Raw genomic sequence first — 22,358 nt, forward strand, 5'->3', positions numbered from 1 at the left:
CACATTGAAGGTCCGAGGGGGCGGTCGGGCCGAAAACCTCCAACTGGTTGCTCCTCACCCTCCCGTGCAATAGAGGCACACCTTTCTTGCAAGTCCAAAACCAAGGATCGTCACCGGTCTCTGACAGGGTGTAGTGGTCGCTTAGATTGGCCGGCTTGGGATAAGCGGAGAACAGGTCTCCCGCCTGCCCTTTGCCCAGGACCAATCCCAGGACGAAGACACACAGAGCACATTCAACTCGATCCATTCTCCACTCGCGAAGTTCGGACTCCGGAAGGATACTCAAGGTATGGAAGTCCCATAGTCATTTATAATCAACATGATTAACTCAACTACGATAGTGCTTTCACCTAATTTGTGAAAAATCTCCGAGTAAGAAGTGATTAGTAAAATCCTTATCAATTGCATCGAATGTCAATTTTCGATACATTCCTGTTTTAATATATATCGACAAAAAGCTTGTTATCAAGGATTCTGAATCCAACTAACCGATCTACTTTTGATCGGTGTTTGTGCATGGCATTAGTTGCGATAAATTACACCGTGCCTTACAAAAAACTCTGAATAATTCGGCGTTTCATCTATAAAATAGTAGTATTATTTGGAATCAAAGTTGTTTAGGGATAGAGAATCTAAAATATTGGCCCAGGCTGGGTTTTATTTCAGCTCTCTGAGGTTATGTGTGTAGGAAAATACTCTCTTGTGTCGAAAAACTGTTATAATCGCGGCGCGCACGGGGAATTAAAAGGCTTTAAAAACCCGTGTACAGAAATCGAAGTACACAATACGACTATTTCGGCCCCGGTAGCGCAGACTGCATAACTATCGAATTGAAGGAGCGTGCAATTTGTAGCACGTATTTCTTGTAAGTTCTTATTAATTTTTGCTGGGATACGAAATTGACGATCCGTGTACGAGTCCTGGCGGGGGATCGAGGAATATGGGTCCCAGAGGGGCTTCGGGAGGAAAAGGGATTGCGGTGGTTCGGTATCACTGAGTGTCGATGAGCGGCGAGGAGTGACTCAAATGTTATGTTATGTTTGTTAATGTTAACATTTCAATTCTTAAGTGCATAGATTAATTGATTGATTGATTGATTTACAAATGAGGAATTGCGTGCATGTGTGCTTTCATTCCTCTTTTCATTGTATCATATATTTAGGAGCTGGTGGATGTTTCGCAAGTTGCAGAGCACTTCCTCCAACTTGCGACACTTTCCTGAAATGGTACATTAGCAAGAAAACACGTTTGACGATAGATGAATACTGCTGTGCTAAGGAAGAACGCCGCATGAACCTTCAGGCGATGCCGCGTTGCCAAAGTTCCTTTGATAAAACACGAATTTCCTGGTAAACTCATGAATATTTTCCTTCCAATTTTACAGATAATTTTGTTTGCAATTTAACCTGGGGGCCCTAAAAATTTCAAGGAATAATATTCATAACTTTCCTCAAAAATAGACATTTAATTGAAGGAAATTTGGCAACTCTCGAATGTTCATAAGGCGTTCTTCCTTTAGCACGGCAGAATGGGAGAGTGGACTGACGTCATAAAAGGCATGGAGCAATGAATAAATTCAGCGGAAAGAAGGATATGAAGTCAGGCGTTCGTTTAAGTTCCATCACTAATTAGAATATCCCTGATAAGCGATGCATAGCTCGATTGAGGCAATACTCCAAGTTCAGAAAAAATGAGAAAAAATGCGGAAGATTCATCCTACCATTGAGATACCCCCAGTTTTTTAGGTTTCTTCCTCAGTTTTACAATTGGTCACGGGAAGGAAGATAAAGTAGGTATGTATTTCGCACGTTAATACGGTGGCTCCACGGGTAGACTCTTTCGTTAACCCAGACTTAATTTAGCATGCGTGGTTTTTAAGATCCTCCAACATTTCGCATGCCATTTACATTTGCAGTTTATTGTCGTGAGACCGGGCGTGTTCAGAATCCTACGGTGGTTTTTACCTAGTTTGAAACTGACAGATATTGGAAACGAAGCTCTTTTTATTTTTTAAGCCCCCCATTATTTTTTATTATTTTTTTTTTTTTTAAAAAAAAGTGAAATTTGTGTTTTTGTAACCAAAGTGCAGCCCTTTTTTTTTTTTTTTTTTTTTAAAAAAAAAGAAATAAATCATGGTAACTGTGCAAATGAGAGGGATTCTATCATTGCTTTCGTTCTTTGCTCTCGCGAATGATTTGACATATGCTGCAGGATCAACTGGTCCTGATTTCGATGTAATGGCGTATATGGCGGAACTTAGCCAAATGCTTTCGTCCGGTAACGCAACAGAAATCTTTGCCCCTGGAAGTAAGTTCAGTAAATTATCTTTGGCCTTCCTGGAAAAGTCTGATGCCTATGTAAAATCTTTGCAAAAAGGAGATACTGAACTAATCTCAAATCAATCACAGCCAATAAATTCCACCGATTCATCCAATGGGACACAAGTATCAAACCCATCGGACTCCTCTCCCAACTCATCCGCCGAAATGGGACCAGATCTTAGTGGGTTCAGCGAGGGATTTCCCCCTGATATAATGAACTTATCCCTCAATGGATCTATAATAGGACTTAATCTCACTAATATGACTGGGTTAGCCAACTATATCGATAATATGTTCGCATTAAACAACCCTGATCTACAGGCATTAAACTGGAGCATCAGTGATTTCCAATTAAATACAAATTCATTTGATCAAGAAGGACCAGATGGAATCAACACCAGTGATTTTGAACCAGTGATAACTAATCAAGGAGGACTATCAAACCTAACCAATCAAGGAGGACCATCAAACCTAACCACAGGTGACCTTTTACTCGAATCAGATGGTGCCGATTTTTCCAGCAAAGAATTACCAGCAGACGAGACCAGCTCTCTTGATGGTTCACGATTTAACAATACTTCTTTGGTCGATCCAGTCAGATCACCAGGCGAAACCCCCGAAAATGGCTCTGACCTTTCCAGTCAAGGATCATCAGCAGACGAGACCGGCTCCCTCGATGGTTCACCCTTGAACAATGTTACTTCGGCCGATCAAGATGATGCATTAAGTGGACCTCCCGGTGAGCCCCTAGCCCAATTAAATGGCACTGGTTCCTCCGATCAATAAGAATCAAAAAGAACTGACCATCTCCAAGAACTAACTTATTGGAAATAGCTTACAAAATATTTATATCCATTATTCATCCTGTGTAGCCCCTCAGTATTTTGTCTTGTTAGTTTTTTGCTCTTTTGAGTTTAGGAAATAAGTATGCACAATTTCATGAATATAATAAAAGATTTCGATGAATGAAGAAATGTTGCAATATTTTTTAATGAGACTGCATAGTATCTATAATGAGGTAACCCCGAGTCCACGCATTATTTTAGCATTTATTATAAGACATTTGTTTCTGTAACTTACATGTACCATCGATACTTGAAAAATTCGTGTTCTGGGCTAACAATAAGAAAAACTCGCTCAAAAGAGAGTCATTTCCCCATCACATCTTTCCGCAGCACAGGACAATTCATTGAAAACTTCGAGTAACTTCGTATTTTCGCCTTGCAAAGGAAATTAAAATCATTTATTGTTGGTATTTTCAAGTGAGGAGAATGGGAAATTGAAGTGATCTAGTCACTAAAACCATTTCGAGTGAATCACTCTTCTCTGCTTATTGCTAGGTCCGATTAATGTTTAAGGGCAAGAGAATTTCATTTTATCATGAATAACTTAAGATTTCTTTTTTTTAGCATCATGAAACGACCAATGTATAGTAACTGCATAAACTTTTCGGTATGTTCTGTTTTCGACAAGTTGTACCTACAGCCGACACACTGTTCATATGGAATTGCACTCCCTCTCAGTACGGAACAGTGGCGTGGCGTGCTTTGCGATATATCGACGGTGAAACTACCAAACCACGTATCTCGTTTGCGGTGTTTAAAAATCTACGCCCATATCTTATTCTTTTGAAGTAGACCAAATCAATATCATTCCTTGAAATTTTCACGGAATTTCCCCGCACAAAGAGGAAAAATCACAGAAATTTTCAAGACTGGATGTTAAGTAGTTTTTCATTTAAAAAATAAAGTATGACAGGAAGTCTGCGACGTCGCAAACCGAGATACGTGGTTTGGTAGTTTCACCGTCAATATGGATTGTTAAGTCATTTAAACCTATGGAAAAGGATCGACAAACAGGGTGTTTGTTGCGAACACCTTAATAATCGATTCTTTACCAGAGATTTAAATTGCAGATCAATCGATATATCGCAAAGCACGCCACGCCACTGGTACGGAAATCAGTGAGTCGTTGAACGTTGATAGCAGTTGGTGATGTTAGAGTAAAACTCTCGTATCTCGATTGTTGTATTCAATATTTCCTCCATGAGTTCATTTTTTCAGAAAAGAAATCACCATTTTTCCACGCAATATTTCTTAGACGAAGGGAAAAGACGAGATATTTCAAGAATTAAAATCGAATTCACGGGGAAAAAGTGAGACAAAAAGTCGTTTGCAAAGCCTTAAAAGCATAAAAGATTCCCTTACCACACGGTAAATGGGTTAAAAGGGTTCAATTGTGATTGTGAGAGGGGACATGCAAACAACAAAAAACCTGACCCACAATCACAAATCACTAGGAGAGTTTTTGGAGCGCTTCATAGTTGATGAAGTGCCTTCAAATTACATTGATGCAAATAATGCTGCATTCGTGATTCTTCCTCTGTTCCCATGACTTTTACGTATCAAATGAACAGGCATAGTTGCAAGAAACATTTAAGTATACCTACGTAGGCTAAAACAGCAATGCAAAACATTAAACGCCAATCATATATGATCAATCAAGGGATGTTTGTACTGAGCTAAGGTAACAAGATATGAAACCGTGGGGAGAAATTTAGAGTTTGCTCATGCACGAGGCCACGAAAAAAACTTTACAATATTGCATAGAGCTCGACGCTCGATTTTAATTTCATGCAGCAATACGAAAAATAAATTGTAACATTCAGACGAATGACTGTTAAAAATGAATCACACTGAAAAAAAATCTCGGTGTTTTTACTAAAAAAAGGGTGAAATTACCAAGAATTCAGGGTTCTATTTGATCCCAGTTTTTTCTTGGTAAAATTACCATTATGGAATTGGTAATTTTACCGAGAAATCTCGGTAAAATTATTGGACTTTCTCGGTAATTTTACTGGACCCTGGTAAAAACGCCAATATTTTTAATCGACTGTGGTAGAATTACCGAGGTAAAATGGCAAAGTTACCGGGAATTGATTACCAATAAAAGTGGTATTCTTACCTGGAAAAAACGGTAAAAATACCGATTTTTCGGTAAGCTTACCAGTCTGTCTTGGTAAAATTACCAATAATTGGTAAAAAAAGTGAGATGGTAAAGGAACCAACGGACCGTGGTAAAAACGCCGAGAATTTTTTTTTCAGTGCAGGGGCTTAAAAGTCTCAAAGTCGCTGCAACCTCAACGGCTCGGCAGAACGGTTTTGTCCGGTCGATTGACCTGTTTTCACGGAAAAAAATTAAATGTTGATTCAGCATTTATGCTATTAAAAAGATATCCGACAAGTATCAAATGCCGATTTTACAATACAAAAATGCTGACATAACATTTTAATTTGTACGTTTTGCAGTGGGCGTAGTTACGTTAGCATTTGTTAAAATGTAAAATCAGCATTTGAAACTTGTCGGACATCTTTTTAACAGTTTAAATACTAAATCAACATTTAATTTCTTTCCGTGTAGCCCCGGGTTTGGGTGGGCAGAGTTTGCAACCCTGGCCTAGGTTAGGGGAGGAAAATCATGGAAAATGCTGAGCCCCATTGAAAAGTCGGTGAGTATCTCCCTCATTTTTTCATAAAATAACTTGAGTTTCTCAGGGTTTATACATATGTACTTGATGCATTGTAGATTGACCGTACCAAATTCAAATTATTTTAACTTTGCTCAAAAAATAATTTTAGCTAAAATTTTCAAAAATGGGAACTTTTTGGATAAACCCGTTTACATTCGGGCGCAGGCCCTGGCGGACGGTGAGTGGAGCCTGTATATTTACAGGCGGAGGGCTCAACAAGTTGAATCTTTGTCTCCTAAAGTTTTAGAACTGAGCAAAAAGCAGCGGGCAGATTGCGGCGAAACACAGTATGGATTCCACACGAGTTTAAAAACTTGATCAGATCAAGAACTCCGAATTTCAAGGTATCCAAGCTCTCTTGACCCCCCTTGGGAAGTCCAAGGGGAGGGGGTGCAGCTAAAATTCGGAATTTCCGGGGGTTTTGAGTGGGAGTTTCGGATTTTTGGGTTTTCGAGTCTGTCGATGGTCGCTTTCTTGCTTTAGTTCAGAATCAGCAAATCTTTCCACGATTTTTCATTGTGATAATAAAATTTCATAATCTTGACGAAAAACCCAAATTAAAAGTGCAGCCCCCCCCTTCCACATAAACATCCTAAGGAAGGTCAAGGGACCATTTACCATGGTTCGGTGACCATGAAATTCGGATTTCTTGGTGTCAATGACCTAGGATACCGCACCTTTTTTCAAAGAATTTACATAAATTTTGCGACCGAAGAGAAATTTTTGGAGGGGGCAGTGCTCCCTTCTTTTGGGGGCATACTTTTAGGCGTTGCATGGGTCAATTTGAAGTCTTAAGGGTCAATTATGGTTTGAATTTGTCGTTTAATTTAATTTGGATGCAAGCAATTGACGATTCGGAAGGGAGCCCCGACTTTCAAAATTGAACCCTCCCTGTTGACATCTTAAGGATGATGGGAGGGGGGGGGGGTGTTTCTGCGACGGTCAAATTCGGATTCCTTGGGGACAATTCCCTACTCCACTCCGCGATCCCCCACTTCGAATGACGTATGTACAACAACCGAGAAAAAACCCGGATACGGGGCCGATTTCCAGTCTGTGCGCAACCACGGTGTTCCCTGCTTATTTGAAAATTGGCGGGTCAATTTGTATATTTCGACGAGCGCGGCACGAAATTGGCGGGAACCAATGAGAGTGGAGGTTTCGATGTGTTCACTATGTTTGAGCCGTTTGACGATAAAAGTTTGACGAACCATTCCTCCGACACGTGGTCTCCGTTGAGGCTTCCTTCACACGCGCGTTTTTCTACCTCCCTCGCACACATTGGCGACTCGGGTGGAAGTCATATCCTGCACAATTGACTTCGTCAACATTTTCTAAAATTCAAGTACTGACTTTGGCATGCAAGTGATAGGCCGATCGGCCAATCACAGTCACTTTATAGTCTCTCCAGTGCTGTTCACATGTCTTCGTCTCTGAAACGAAGGTATGCGACTCCACTCAAAGGTTGCAAAATTTACTCGAACAACTCAATGTCCTATATGAGGATGACTGCGTGAGTTCTTTTCAAATCTGGCTGATTATTTAGTGTCATTAGAGGGGGAAAAATCGGCGAACTTTTCAGGTAGAGATGCCGTGTAGTTTCCTGGTAAAAATACAGTTTGCGAGCGGAAATTTTGCAACTTTCGAATTTAGTTACGTTCTTTCGTCCGGAAAACAGCAACCTGGCCCTTTCATTCGATAAACAGAGCACGTATATGCTATTTACGGGAAGGTGACTTTACTACCAACCGCGGCAAAATATCGACCACTCCTTCCGCTAGTTTGTCGCCAAGTTAGGGCTATTATCGCCAAACAAGGAATGAGGGGTGGCCGGCCAGGTAATATCTGGCGACAAGGCTGAGATTGCTACGAATCAACTTCACCGGACTCGTTTCATTCACTAACCCAGATCGGTCGGATCGCATTGGCCGTCGCTTACAACCGATACCGTTTTCGGACATCCTACCCGTTCGCCGCACGGTGAGGGAACATTGAATACCGAGGACCAACAGCTCAAAACTCAGGCTCTTCCTTGTTTTTTGGCAGCACAAATGAGGGGCCTGGAGGACAAAGTGCATAAGTGCAGTTTTTGCTGTTTCGAAAAATACATGTTTGAAGTTTCGAAATTGAGGAGCTTTCCGGAAAAAGGGCACATAATAAACAATAGCGTGTGAAAAAAATGCATCTTAAGTTTCCATCATTACTTTTCGGTCACTGATGATAACTTACATCGCAGCTTGGACTCCCGATTTCGAACGTAAGTCACAGTCAGAATAATGATGGAAACTTCGAGTGCATTTTTCTCAGACGCGATTTTTTCGCCCTTTTTCCGGAAAGCTCCTCCATTACATGGATCCTTATGGCGGACAAAAAGTTCAAACTGACTTTTTCATGCTTAAAAATTGGAATTTGGGAGAGAATTTTTCACAGAATATGCATTAAGAATAGTTTCACTTGAAATCATTAATATCTCAATTTTTTTCAAAAACTGCACTTGTGTATCTTGTCCTCCGCAAGCCCCTCAAATGTAGTTAATCGTGGGAGCCTGACAAAAGTAATTGTGTCTCCTATTTTTTTCATCTATTTATTTATTTTTATTTTATTTTATTATTTTTTCGGTCAAAGGGACTCTGTTATCAGCTTTGACTGATTAGTTTTCTGAGCTCTGATATTTGCCTCTTGAAACTCAAGTTATTTACCGGCGTGCGCAGGGTGCGTTGCCACATGGTGCAATCATCCACACAAGGCACACACTAAAACCGGCCGGTGGTAGCGCTCACTTCCGTCATGCGTCATCCACTCTGATGCGGGTGCGGAAACGGAACCCGTTTCAAAATATTTAGCCGATGAACAGTGAAAGAGTCAACTTTTGTATTCATACGTCAGCGTCTCTATGGATCAAAAAAGAGACAAAATCTTTTAAAAAGACCCCGAGGGCTCAGTTTAAGTGAGCTATGTATATAGGTTATAGGCGATGCAAAAGTCAAGTTCGGAAGTCAATGCCATTGTTTGCCTAATCGTCACCTTCCGGCCAAAGTATCACAAGTGCCATGCTGCGTTTAAAAAACCCCAGCAATATTTTATTATTTTACAGATAAATTTTTGGTTAAATCTGTTTGAAAATTTCCCTGAATTTTTCTTTCTGCTGCCGATAAAATTTAATGAAATTCTCGAACAGATTTAATCAACAATTTTTCTGTAAAAAAATAAAATGGCAGCGGAAATTTTTAAAAGTCGCATGGCGCGTATGATACTACTGTGGCCGGAAGGTGACGTAATTGTGATTTATGAGAAAGTTGAGTGATAGTCGCAAAATGGAAATTGATGAATATCGGTGTAAGCATTTTGATTTTTTCGCAAATATAGGTTTGCTAAACCAATTGCTCAACTTTTGGTAATTAATCATCACTACGCGAAAATGAGTGTTGACTTCTGAAAGTAACTTTTGCACGGCAGGAGAGATGCGGCAATACATGGTCTTCAACATATTGTCTCTGAGATGAATTGTGCACCAATATTATCCGACAGTGTAAGTGGTTTGGCATTTTAAAACTCGGGTTCTGGTCAAAGAAATTTGCACAGCAACGCAACATCACGCCTACGTCACTACAATTTTTTTTGTTGAAAATTTCGATCGAGTCAATCGCGACGGCCTGTGAGTCATATTTGTAGCTGATGCTCAGAGTACAGAAGATCAAAAAATGATTGAAAAGGAAGTTATCTGTTATTAATTGTTGATCTTCGCTAAAAATGACTGATCCATGAGGATTTCGAGTGAGTGGTTTAGACCGACGCTTTATGATCACCGTTCAGTTTTTAAATATCTTAAAGCGGAAATTACACCAATGTATGATCTCCACTCATAGAACAAGGGCAAAGACACTCGAATAAAAGTCTTCGCCTCTAAGGAGGCACATGTCGGCAACGTTTTTTTTCCTAGTATCAATAAAAGATGGAGTCTAAATTAATCAAATTAAAAAGCAAGCACACGACAAACATCATTATTAATGTAGAGGGGATTGGGGAGGAAAACCGCTCGTGTTCACGAAATACGAGTCCAGGGCCGGATTCACCTACTTGCCGTCCATGGGCCACCTGTATTTTTCCGCCCCCTTCTCATTCGTTTTGAAACATCAATAGATCGTATTCGACAGGGGTTCGATGTATTATTTGGTTCAAAGCAACAGAGCATAACCTCAAACAAAAATTTCAGGATTCAATTTGAAAAGCTGAAAATGAGAAAAATCCAAACAATTAATTTCATTTTTCATTGCCATTTGGTACTCGCGAGAATAAAAATTCGATCATATGAGACCCGTTACCTCAGCTTTCTAAATTTACTTTTGAGGCTGTGGTTACATATTGAACCAATCGACATCAATATAATCTCACCTGTGTGATCTGTCGAATACGATCTAGAAAAACAATCAAGTGAACGTGCCGGTGGGAGAGGGGTGCATGAGACGCGTTTACTCGTGTTGGGCACATTTTTTGTGAAAGCCCTGTCAACACTAACAAAAGTTCAGTTCCATAAACCCATCCCTGTTTGGACAAGGCCTTCCATTTATAAAAAACGAACGAAAAAATTATGAAAGAACAAACATAAATGTGGTTAATAATCTTAACTTCCACCGCCGCGTCGACCGCACTGTGTTGGCGCAATGCGTGAAGTATTCATGCAGTCTTGTAGGCGCTATGCGTTTCACGCCGACCGCTGCTGACCACACTATTCGGCGCAATGCTTGAAGTATTCATGCAGTCTTGTAGGCGCTATGCGTTTCAAGCCAACTGCGGCTGACCGCAGTGTGTTTGACGCAATGCGTGAAGTATTCATGCAGTCCTGTAGGCGCTATGCGTTTCATGCCGACCGCCTCACCGCTCCGTTCCAGGTCAAATTGCGCGAGTGGTTTCTCTCTTAACTCAACTAACTAAAGGTGTTGTCTCTTGTATCACCGAAAGACGACAAAATTAGAAATTACTACACTTTCACTCTCAGGAAATGAGAGATTTGGTCGCCTTTTCGCGTTTGTAATTTATTTTCTGAATCCGATTTTTTCCTCTCTTTTTCACCTTTTTTTCTCTCTTTCTTAACCTCTTTTCCTCGGCTCTTTCACCCTCTTCATCGCGTTTTCTTACTTCCTCTCCTTTGGTCTTCCTCTCCCTAATTCAACCTGTGTGTGACACCATCTTCCTTCTCCCCCTCATTCTTTCTTTTTCTCACTCTTTCCCTCTTTCTCTCTCTTTTCATCGTCTTCTCCCTCTTTATCTCTCCTTTTTCCTCTTTTTCTCGAATCTCCTTTTCCCTTTTATTCTCCTTTTACCTCTTTTTCTCTCTTTCCCCTCTCTGCTTCCCTCTTTTCCCCTTCTATTTCCCTCTTTTCTCCCTCTTTTCTCCCTCTTCTTCCCTCTTTTCTCCCTCTTTTTCCCTCTTCCTACCTCTTCTTCCTTCTTTTTCCCTCTTCTTCCCTCTTCTTCCCTCTTTTTGCCTCTCTCCTCTCTCCCTACCCCCTCGTTTTCCCTAATTTTCCCTCTCATTCGGTCTCTTTTTCTTTCACTCCCTCTTTCTTCCCCACTCCCCCTTCTTCTACCAATGCGTGACCCAAAAGCCTTCCAAAACCTAAGCGAGAGTCAAGTCACACACCAACCAGTCACTTATAAGCGGACAATAGGCAACAACGGGACGCGTGGAGACGCCAATACGTAGCAAGTTGATCCGACGTCGTCGGGCGTCGCGACGCGCAGCTCGTCGACGTCGCGTCGCGGTGCCACCGACTGCAGCCGCGGCCAGCGCGAGTGCATCGCGACGCGACGGGGACGCGCACTTTCCTACCGGCATCGAGACTTGGGCAGCCCGCGGCCAGATCGCCTCTCAGTTTCCACTCGACCGCGATCCTGCTCGCAACTCCGCGCACCGCGCCGCGCACTGTGATTGTGTGTGTGACTGTGTGTTCCCCACGTGTTCACCATGTCGGTGGTAGACAAACCCAGGATTATCTCCGCCGAAGTCAAGAAGAGGAATAATTACCTCAAACGGGACTTTAAACGCCCCCATATAGCTGGTCAGTTTTTCTTTTCTTTTTATATTATTATCATCATATTTATGAAATTCACGGAAAAATGGGTAAAAGTTGTTGGATGATTTGACCAATATTGATTGTGGTAGTACCCTCATTAATTATTGTGGTACCGCAGTGAATTAGGTGAATATTGCGTTCCCACCCCAATTAATTAAAAATGCCTATATCATCCAACAAATTGAGGTAGCACCACAATTTTAGGGGATAACCTCTGACATTTTATTCCCACTGTTCTTCACGATAGAATCAGGTAAAATATAGATAGACAAAGTGCGAAACCACGTATCTTCATTAGTGACTTTGTAGACTTCCTGTTAAACTTTACTTTTTCTTCGAAAATCTGGTCTACGTAATTTTTTTAAACGTCCCTTGATTTTTCTTCGCAGCTGCAGAATATGCGTATACATCTTAAGTTATGAAGTTCGTTTATTCTACTACAAAAAATGAAATGAAAGCGTAAATTAGGTCCGAAATAGAGATTCGTGGTTTCATACTTTGGCGGTGTAGGGGAACATGAAATGACGCGCCAAACTTTGAGGGGCTAATCTTGTATCAGTTGGCGCTAAGAACACTTATAAACTTCAAAGAATGATCTCTTGCCATTAATGCTAAGTCTGTGGCCGAAAAAGTTGGAAGTTGAGGAAAACGCTGCAGAAAGCTTTCCGACCCTGTTGCTGCCATTGAAAACAATTCAGTTAAGACGCTCATCATTATAATGACTTAAGACCTTGATTCATTGCACTTAAGGGTATTAGACAGTTGTCTGCATCAAAAACTGCAAATCTATATTTTTATCCCCAAACCGGTTTTTTTCACTAAGTTTTGAAGCTGTGAGTGTTTTTTGCGTTCCAAAATGCAGAATTAACCCCTCTCTTAGCGGTTGTCTACTTCTATCTTCTTTTCACTCAAAGGACTCTTTTGCCTGACCCGTCCATCTTCAAATTTGTATAATTTATATATTAAAATTTATGCTCTACTACAATTAGTGCCATTGAGAACGTGTTCGTAGCAAATGAAGTAGATGTACCTCTTATCTGTGCATGTTTGATCACCTTCGGAATCCGATTTTATTTTTTATTTTTTACAGTTTTCTTATAGTCATTTGCCCTTTTCTTTCTCTTTTGTGGCTCTGTTTCTCGAGATCGTGGTTTTTTTTTCTCTCTTTTGGAGATGGAAAAAAATGTAAAGAAACTTTTACGCTCTCAGGTGATTGAAAGAGTTCCTATCACCATTCAAAAAGCAAAACACATTAATAGCGAAACTCTAAAACCATGCATCTCAGTTTGCGACGTTGAAGACTTCCTGCTACAATCTAATTTTTTTTAAACGAAGAACCACTCAACGCCAATTCGTGAAAACTTGCGTAATTTTTCTTTTCTGAAGCAAATTCTGAGAAAACTTCAAAAAATGATGTTAGTTCGTCAGGACCGGATTTACTTACTTGCCGCCCATGGGTCGCCTGTATTTTGCCGCCCCTTCTTATTCGTTTTGAAACATCAATAATTACCATCAAGTGAACGTGCCGGAGGGGGAGGGGTGCATAAGACACGTTTACTCGTGTTGGACACAGTTTTTGCGAAATCCCTGTTAAAACCACTAGCAAAAGTTCACGGAACATGGCGCGAAAGATAAACCTAAACCCATCTCTGTGTGGACAAGGTCTTCCATCTATATGATATGAACGAAAAAATTATGAAAGAACGAACATAAATGTGGTTTAATAATTTTAACTTCCGCCGCCGCGCCGCGCTGACCGCACTGTGTTTGACGCAATGCGTGAAGTATTAATGCAGTCATGTAGGCGCTATGCGTTTCACGCCACCCAATGCTAACCGCAGTGACCGCACTGTCTTTGACGCAATGCGTGAAGTATTCATGCAGTCTTGTAGGCGCTAGCATGTGTTACATGCCGACCGCCGCGCCGCGCCAAGGGTTTCTCCTTTTAATCTCAAGGTCTCATCATCATCGGCATGTATCTGCGCCGCGCCGTTTCAGGCCAAATTCCGTGTTCGGTTTCTCTCCTAGTCTTAACTAGACTAATTAAAGGTGCTGTCTATTGTATCACAGAAAGACGACAAAATTAGAGATATACTCTCAGGAAATGAGAGATTTTGTCGCCTTTTCTCGTTTGTAATTTTTTTTTTTCTGAATCCGATTTTTCTTTACACCTACATTTAAAAAATTGCAAAATTTGCCGCCATGTGCCGCGGCCCATCCGCCCATGTGGCCACCCCCTAAATCCGGCCCTGTAGTTCGTTCGCCTATGAAGAAAAAAAATGGGAGCGGAGTTCATTAGACACTGCAAACGAGATACGTGGTTTGGGAGTTTTATCGTCGACCTGTGCTTTGTTTTGTAAGCGTTCCAGGTTTTGCTAATAATGTACGGGTATGTCACATTTCCTTATACATTTTTGAACAAACTATGTAAACTTTAACAAACTTCAAATTTAACAACTACCTATGTATTTTTAAACAATCTCCTATTTATTCATTGCTTTTAGTCAGAAACTTTTTGATGCTTTATAGCGTGCAAATGCCATGAAGCCCAATAAATCTTATCTGATGAGTTCAGATGCATTTCACGATCAGATAAATTTAGATGCTCCAAAGCAAGGTCTCTCGTTGATGAAACCAGAAATGCCCTCCCAGATTTGGACTGCATTTTGCAATTTGGACCTATAAATTCCGGCCCGGTTTAAAAACAACGCATGTGCCATTAGTTTCCCTATGCACATAAGTGTTTTTTCAGATGAGTCAGAATTTATAGGTCCAAATTGCAAAATGCAGTCCATTTGTTTTTTTACGCATCTCAGTACCTTCTTATATAATCCGGAGAGGAAAACTTGGATTGGAAATGAGGACTGGACCAAAAATTTGCTACAACTAACTTACTAGAGTACTTTTAGAGTTACTCTTTCCTTACTAGAGCTGAATTTCTTGATTTGGTGAGAGGGCCTCTGAAAGTGAGTTCCAACCTACAAATTTTTGACTCGATAAATAAGTGACAATTTTACTAAAGTCTATGATGTCCTAAGCTTCATGGACCTTGAAAATCTTATCGGGAATCCTTTATGGGAGATCGCATATTTTTAAGGGCCAAAGATCAAGAGAGGTTTGCAAAAAATGCCAGGTCAGCGGTTCACTTTTCTCGCATATATTGCAAATTTTTTTCTATTTTCATGAGTTTGCAAAAGTTCCGACAATTTTCAGAATGTCTGGTTGCTCTTTGCCCCACACAGTTTTCCGGCCTATTGTGAGTGCTTATTGATGCAACAGTGTTCTCTCACATTACTCGCAGTTTTTCCTTTTTGTTTACTCCGTAACAACTCCTCCAATGCTTGTAAACCGATGATACACATGTGTAAACATGCTTCAAGTTCACATCACGGTTGTGGATTTTACGTAATCCACTGGTCAGTAAACGCGTATATTCTTCGATTCATCAAAATTTGAGCGTAGATTATTCTTTTTCATTAAGTCATGAGTCAATATTTCCAATATCCCTCTCATATACTGGTTTTTGGCGAGTATTTTTGGTCCGTCGTGAGCTTAAAAACATAATTCTCACTTCTATAAAATTTGGAGGTCGAAAAAATATACTTTAATTCAAAGGAATCAAATATTCTGGCTATGCAGGCCCATTATGCCCTTGAAGCAGCCCTTGATAAAGTCCTTCGTGCAGCTCTCAAAACCCGTAAAAGTTGCCACTTTTGAATTCTTCCAACGAGATATTTCGCCACCCTGGCTAAGGTGTCATAGGCGCCATGCGACGTTTAAAAATTTCCACCGCCATTTTATTTTTTTTGTTCGAGAAATTGTTCGACGAAGCTGTCCGAAAATTTCAAGAGTGCTGCCGATAAAATTCAGCGAAATTTTCAAACAGATTCAACCAAAAATTCCTCTTTAAAAAAATAAAATGGCGGCAGAAATTTTTAAACTTCACATGGCACTTGCGATACTTTGGCCGGAAGGTAACGATTTTACGGCTATCCCACTATTACCGTGCGGGTTCCTCGTGGGTTTACCACTGGTGTCAAAATATTGCACAGACAGATAATGCGATGGAAAAAGTTCTCCTCAATTGATTTCTTAAGCTCGTCAAGAAACTGCGTCGAGTCGTCGCGACCGGCTTTTAGTGATGCGATCCATCAAAAAGTGACATCGTTTCATTCACAACTGCGTTCATTCATCCCGAGAACCGGTGTCGCCGTAGTATCCCCCGACAAGTTCCGATCCGTAAAATCGATGGAGCCTTAAACGGCGTTTTCTGAAACTCATCGAGAGCAGTGAAAGTGCGAGCTTTTATTCGAGATTCGATCCGCCTCCCGTACAAGGTTCGGGGGAGTCTCGTTCATTCATGGTTCTCCGAGTCGGGCGCTAATCCTCTCGCTCCGAAATCGGTCGAGATCTGCGACAGTAAGGAAGTGATTCAGCCCTGGACTTTTTCTCCTTTCTATGAGCCTCGGATATCTCCAACTCCTATAAAAAAGACACGAAGTTTAAGACGGATCTTCAGCTTTTGAAGAGCTTCGATATACTTGATTAGTCGATTGAAAATGTGTGGATTTTTACGTAGGTGGATCTAGATACTTCGAACGAGGGAGGGGGGAGGAAGGGGGGCACGGAAGGCTTCCCCCAAAAAAATTTTGAAATTTGAAAGCATATTATGTGTAGTTTGAGTCAATTTCGTCATGAATAATCGCCAAATATAAGCGACACTCCTCCGTTTCTTCTTTCTTTCGTTCTTTTTATCCTCCGTTTCTTCTTTCTTTCTTTCATTCTTTCCTCCGTCTCTTAATCTCAAAATTTAACCTTTCCCCTCAACCCTTTTGTATTTTTACTGATGTAACCTTAATTTCCATGTAAATTTATTACTATTACATGCCTTCTTTAGAGGTGTAAATGGCCTTAGATGCTAAAGCACCGCTTTAAAATAAAATTATTTTACTACTACTACTTTCTTTCTATCTTTCTTTCCTTTTTCTACCTCTTTTTTAGACAATGATGGAGTTTTTTAGCCATCGTGCGTAAAAAGTTCGGCTTGGGAAAGAAAAGCTGGGTGATCCTTTTTTAGGGTGAATGAGGTGGGGTTAGGGGATGTACGCCTCCCCTGGATCCGCTTTTGGATTTTAGGACATTTTTTTCAAAAATCCCTGAACGGCATGTCACGCTGTAGTCTACTAAGTACTCGCACTCTAGATTTGACCGAGAATAATTTTGAAATAACTTCTAGAGTAGGTTCCGAGTGAATTTCGCAAAACGTTTTGTCTTGTCGATGTGCGATTTTCCATCCGGACGTATCTCCAGTCAAATCTTGTGTACAAACAGCCAACGTACTCCAGTGAGATGCGACGTTTGAAGGTTCTTGAAAAAGTATTTTCCGTTGCAACGCGTGTTTATGATTCTGAAAAAAAAGTAAGACTCGTCATGGCTCAACCAAGAATCTGTGATGTTTTATCAAAAATCAAGCTTCAGCGAGGTTTTTTGCAGTGAAGAGATGGAGTTTTTACTGAGGCATGCTTATTACAGGGATGTTCATGGGCATTTTACAGCCATAGATTCCTTAAGAGTCAAGTATATCGAAAGTCTACAAAAGTACCAAGTATACCTAAATATTTTTTAACAGATACCAATTATCAGCTGTCTAAACCTTTCTTTATGGACTCTTCACTAAATATTTTTTAATTAGTTTGTTTTCGTAAGATTCACGCTGAAATATTCTCATTTTAACTGCTCTACATGGTTACATCAGTTTTTTTCGATATTTTCTTCCTTTCTTCCCCCGCATCCAACTTTCCGAGTAATTTTTAATTAATGCAGTCCTCACTAAAGCAGAACAAAGCGGATACATGAGGGATTGGGGACCCCTTGTTCCGCTGATGTTATCTTTTAAGATCATAGCATTTTTCGAAAGAAACTGTGAGCGTTTAATTTTAACTAAACCGTTCGATTTTAGCCGCGAAATAAAACGAGAGTGAAACGCCTCATCGCTATAATGCGATTGTATAATGACTGGATAATGTAAGAAGCCCGTATCTTAAAGTGACCTAATATTCCAGGTTATGGTAATATTATCATAAATATATTCCAATCGCACATTATGGAACTGTAGCAGAGGACTTAAAATTCAGCAGGTAACTTCATCATAATTGTGTAACACTGATAACATTATTTTGACTCGGTTTTTGAATGAACGTGATAATAAGCCTCTTTTACATACAACTTGTCGGGACAAATTATGCATTTACCCCTATTTAATGAATCCACGTATTGTTACGGATGCATTTCAGCAATAATTCCATTTGCAATCCCCTATATTAAGCATGTGATCATTATTAAAATGAATATAGATGCTTAGATTTTTTTTTTATCTTTTTTTACAAGCGATAAAAAAGATGGTGAAACTCTAGAAAACTCGATTTATCAGTCCTCGCTGTTTCATCCAGTTAATTTCTTCTTCTTGTTCAAATGATTGAGGAGAACCAAATTGTCTGTAATTCTGTAAATCACGAGGGAATATCTCTGAAAGGGCAAATAAATATTACCAGAGTTTTTGCGCAAAAAATGGTCACCTTAAAAAAACAAAATGTTGGATAAGGCCAAAAATCTTCAACCTCAAAAGCTGAGACACGCGATTTCTCAGTTCCACCTTCGATAAATGATAGATCACAGGTCAAAAGGGATCTGGTTTTTTGTGACAGAACATAGTACCTAGGCTAAAGGAAACGACATAAAAATAAATATTTCTAGATCATTGATATTTTTTAATGGTGTCATTGTACTTACGTATACACAGAAGGATGCAAAAAAGTTCGCAAACTCACTCTGTAAAAGCTTTATCATATTAAACCGTTGGTGAATTGGCGGATACAAAATGCTCTAGATAGATATACTGAAATAACTTTAGTCGGACGCTTCCCGTTGATTCTTGATAAGAAATGATAATAACAAATATATAACTGCCTCTTTGCTATTTAAAATTTAAACTGCAATCATAAATCGTCTTCCGGACGAGGAAGTGTAACTCCATTCCAAGGTTGCAAAATTTATTCAAACACTCTAATTTTTTGCAAAAAGTACTTGTGCCATTTTTGTCCACAATAATTGTAATTTTTTTCTTTAGACGAGAAAAAATCAGTGAAATTTTCAGTAATGATAGCACAAGATTCTCCTGGGAAAAATGTAATTTGCGAGAGGAAATCTGATGTCAACGCTGAAATGTCGTTACGTTCCTTCGTCTGGACGAAATATGTGTTAACTTCCTTTATTTCACCACAAAATAGTGTGGACCCATCAGCTCAATTTGTTCTTATATATTTTAAATTGAATATGAACTTTTAACATATTCAACTATCTCATGGAGATGTACCGGTAAAAAGTATCCAACAATTATTTGCATCAATAATTATTCCACGTGAGTTGTTTGTACAGTCATAGGTTTACAGTGAGACATTCAGAGAGAGTATTTTTACTTGGTTCAAATTTTAATTTTTTTGAATAAAAAGAAAATGGAAAAAAACTTGTAAACGAACTAAAGCGACAAAACTAACACTGAGTAAAGTATAAACATGGTTTCGTGGTCATCGATACGGAATTCTCCCTCGAGGAAGTACAAGTAATTTTTCAATATCATGTGGCAAAAAAATATGAATGGGATTTCACCATGATGTCTATATTCAAAGGAACTTTAAGCAGGAGGATGAGGGGAAGGCAGTTCAGTTAATTTACTCGAAATCCGCTGAAAGGAATAAGAGATTTATAAATATAATACATAAATAAAATATATCGCTGACAATGGGAATCCATGAAACCATGCTAAAACGGGTTTATATATTTTTAGTAATCCCCGTTAAGAAAAAATCTCTCTTTTTTTCCCCATCCATAGCCGATTGGAAGAATGTCAAAAAGTTTAGAAGGACATTCTATGAATGTTCCTGACAAAGCTGCTAAAATAAAACGTTCCTCCCTACGTAAAAGTAACCCGGAGTTTTTCATTCTTGCTTCGCAGACCAAAACAGAAATTGTAATTTCACCCCTTTTCTCAGTCTGCTTGTTTAACGGTGTCTTGCTTGAAAAAAATGGTTGACAAGAAATCAACCAAATCTGGTATCGTATGAAAGGAACGTTGTCAAATCGGAGAAGAAATCTCTGGTTTTATATTTGCACGTCATGAAAATTCAAAAATTGTCACGACAAGAGAGCACAGTCTTGTCAATAATGAGTCTATTCACACCGAGATGGATACTACCACCTGCAAATGTATGTAAAGGGTAAAATCTCATAAAAATCACGTCAAACATATTAGGAATGGCTGAAATTCCGATCCAAAACGTTCAATTTGCGCTTTTTTCTTTTCAAAACTGCATCCGCGGCCAGTTTTTTCTAGGGTCCAGGAATCAGGGCTCCCCAAAAGAGACTCAAAAAATCTATAGCCTTAATAAACAAACAGTTTTGTAAAATATTTCTTTTCCATACATGTGCGATTTCAATATTTCCCAAGCGTGTTTTCCCCTCATTTTTCGTTAAGTAAAGCCCCAAAAAATGTTAATCATAAGTAAAAAAATAAAATAAAAGTCAACCATAGGAAACCCCAAACTAATAGAAAACCCATAAATTAGCGGTATGCATGCGTAAGAAGGACGTTGGCAAAATTGTTCCTCATTTTTGGTTATGTTCTCTCTCGTCTCTCTCTAGGCAAATCTAATTTCTGGCAATCAGGAAAAACTACCTCGGTAAAACTCAAAGAAGAACTTTGCCGGTTCATTTCAAGGCGCATGATACGGACTCCGCTATAAGTTTACGTTGAGGGGTAAATCTTAGGCATTTTTGATGTCCTTTCGTGAATTTCGTGCGATTTTACCTGCAGTAGAGTGATCAGTCGGCTATATTATTGTGTGCACTAGACCCATTACGAAGAACAAAAGCTGTGAGCAATTAATCCGGCTATTTTACAATCAGTACGCTCCAGAAAATTCTGGAATTTTTCTTCGATAAGGCAGCAGCCCTGAGCTGGCGATACGTCGGATTTGCGCGGGGAAACTGGTCAGCTGGTCGGCTGGTTAACTGGTCAAACGGCAGAGAAAACGCACTCGTGTGAGCAGAACTGACCTTAAAAAGCGGGTGCGGAAAGCAAATAGTAATTAAGCACTGTAAGGCGAGCCAGACCGGTAGTCAATTAAGATATTTTAACTCAATTACTTTATACACGAGTATGCCTATTCGTGGCTGGTAATGATCGCCAGCAGAACTATTTCGATTGAAGATTGAAATACGGGACGGCGAATGGTTTTTTCTTTTTTCTTTTTTTTCAAGTTTTGTCACAAGGATGACACTTACAATCCGTAAGAAAAGTTCTCATGTTTTGGAATGAGGACCGAAGGAATAAATCATCTTAATATGTGATGCAGAAGGGAAAATGCGCCTGAAGGTGAAAGAAGAGAAAATGAAATATAATCCATTCCTGTGTCTCAGATAGGTTAATTCTGCGTCATGTGGCGCGCAAAGCGTCCAATTATCGAAAAATTTACCCTTTGATCACAATTTGAAGTTCCACAGCGAAAAAGTGGCTATTGAAAAAATGGCTATTATAGCTAGCTGGCGCTGTTGACAGTCTAGGGAAGAATTTACTTTAAAAGCTTCTTACATGATTAATAAATGCAACTATGGCTTGAAACTTTGACCTGATATTCTTGAGGGCATTAGAAAGTGTGAAGCATCGAAAACTGGAAATTGATATTTTTTCGAGTTTTATTTTGGCGTTTCACTTATTACTCATGCTTCCCATAGAGCTGGTGCAGACAACTGCAGATGAATAAAAATTATGGACGCAGTGCGCTTATGTCGTGCTCACTTTTGAATCGATGACTGTTTTCGAAAAATACATATCTACACCGCATCGATTTAAATTCAACGTCGCATTTGGAGATTTTCGACCACAGCCATCGAGATACTCGAAGTGTACCAAAAAACGACAAACCGGCCGGTTTTCTCTTGGTTTGTTATCTTTTTAATGTCGTAAATAAAATTGCGTTGTCTCGTCGCCGCCGGGTCGATTTTGCGAACTCTCTGCAGATGCTGTGTTTTCAGTTTAATGTTTTGCCAATTAAATTTTCGTAGAAACGAGCCGCTGCTGACCTACAAACTTTTTTGTTTTCAGGGGAACTGTGGGTGTTGACGGACGCGTGTAGCGAGAAAAAAATTCGTTACGTGGAAGTGCGTGACGGTCAACTGTTGGTGTTCCCAGCGTTTTCTTCAAGGCGCTTGCCCGAGTGGCGGTTGCCCCTTTATGATCTCAACCTTCTCCCCTACCCGTTAGGCAACCCGTTTTGCTTCAGTTTTTCCAGGAGGGACCACTCCACACCCGTCGCTATTTTCCAAGTGAGTACCTCTGCCATATTCTTCTTTTGACCCTACTTTTAAGAGTCCCTTTAT

General features: G+C 39.8%; 1 protein-coding gene across 1 annotated transcript in view; it reads left to right on the forward strand.

Moving 5' to 3' along the window:
- Nucleotides 1-11,592: 11,592 nt before the first annotated feature.
- Nucleotides 11,593-22,358, forward strand: part of LOC109037985 (uncharacterized) — a 52,713-nt gene continuing 41,947 nt past the window's right edge. Inside the window, exons 1-2 of the mRNA XM_019052885.2 lie at nt 11,593-11,909; nt 22,084-22,304. Of these exons, the coding sequence (XP_018908430.2) occupies nt 11,816-11,909; nt 22,084-22,304 (315 nt within the window). The 5' untranslated portion in view covers nt 11,593-11,815. The remainder of the gene's footprint in view (nt 11,910-22,083; nt 22,305-22,358) is intronic.

Source organism: Bemisia tabaci, chromosome 4 (genome assembly GCF_918797505.1).
Source record: "Bemisia tabaci chromosome 4, PGI_BMITA_v3".
NCBI classification, from domain to species: domain Eukaryota; kingdom Metazoa; phylum Arthropoda; class Insecta; order Hemiptera; family Aleyrodidae; genus Bemisia; species Bemisia tabaci.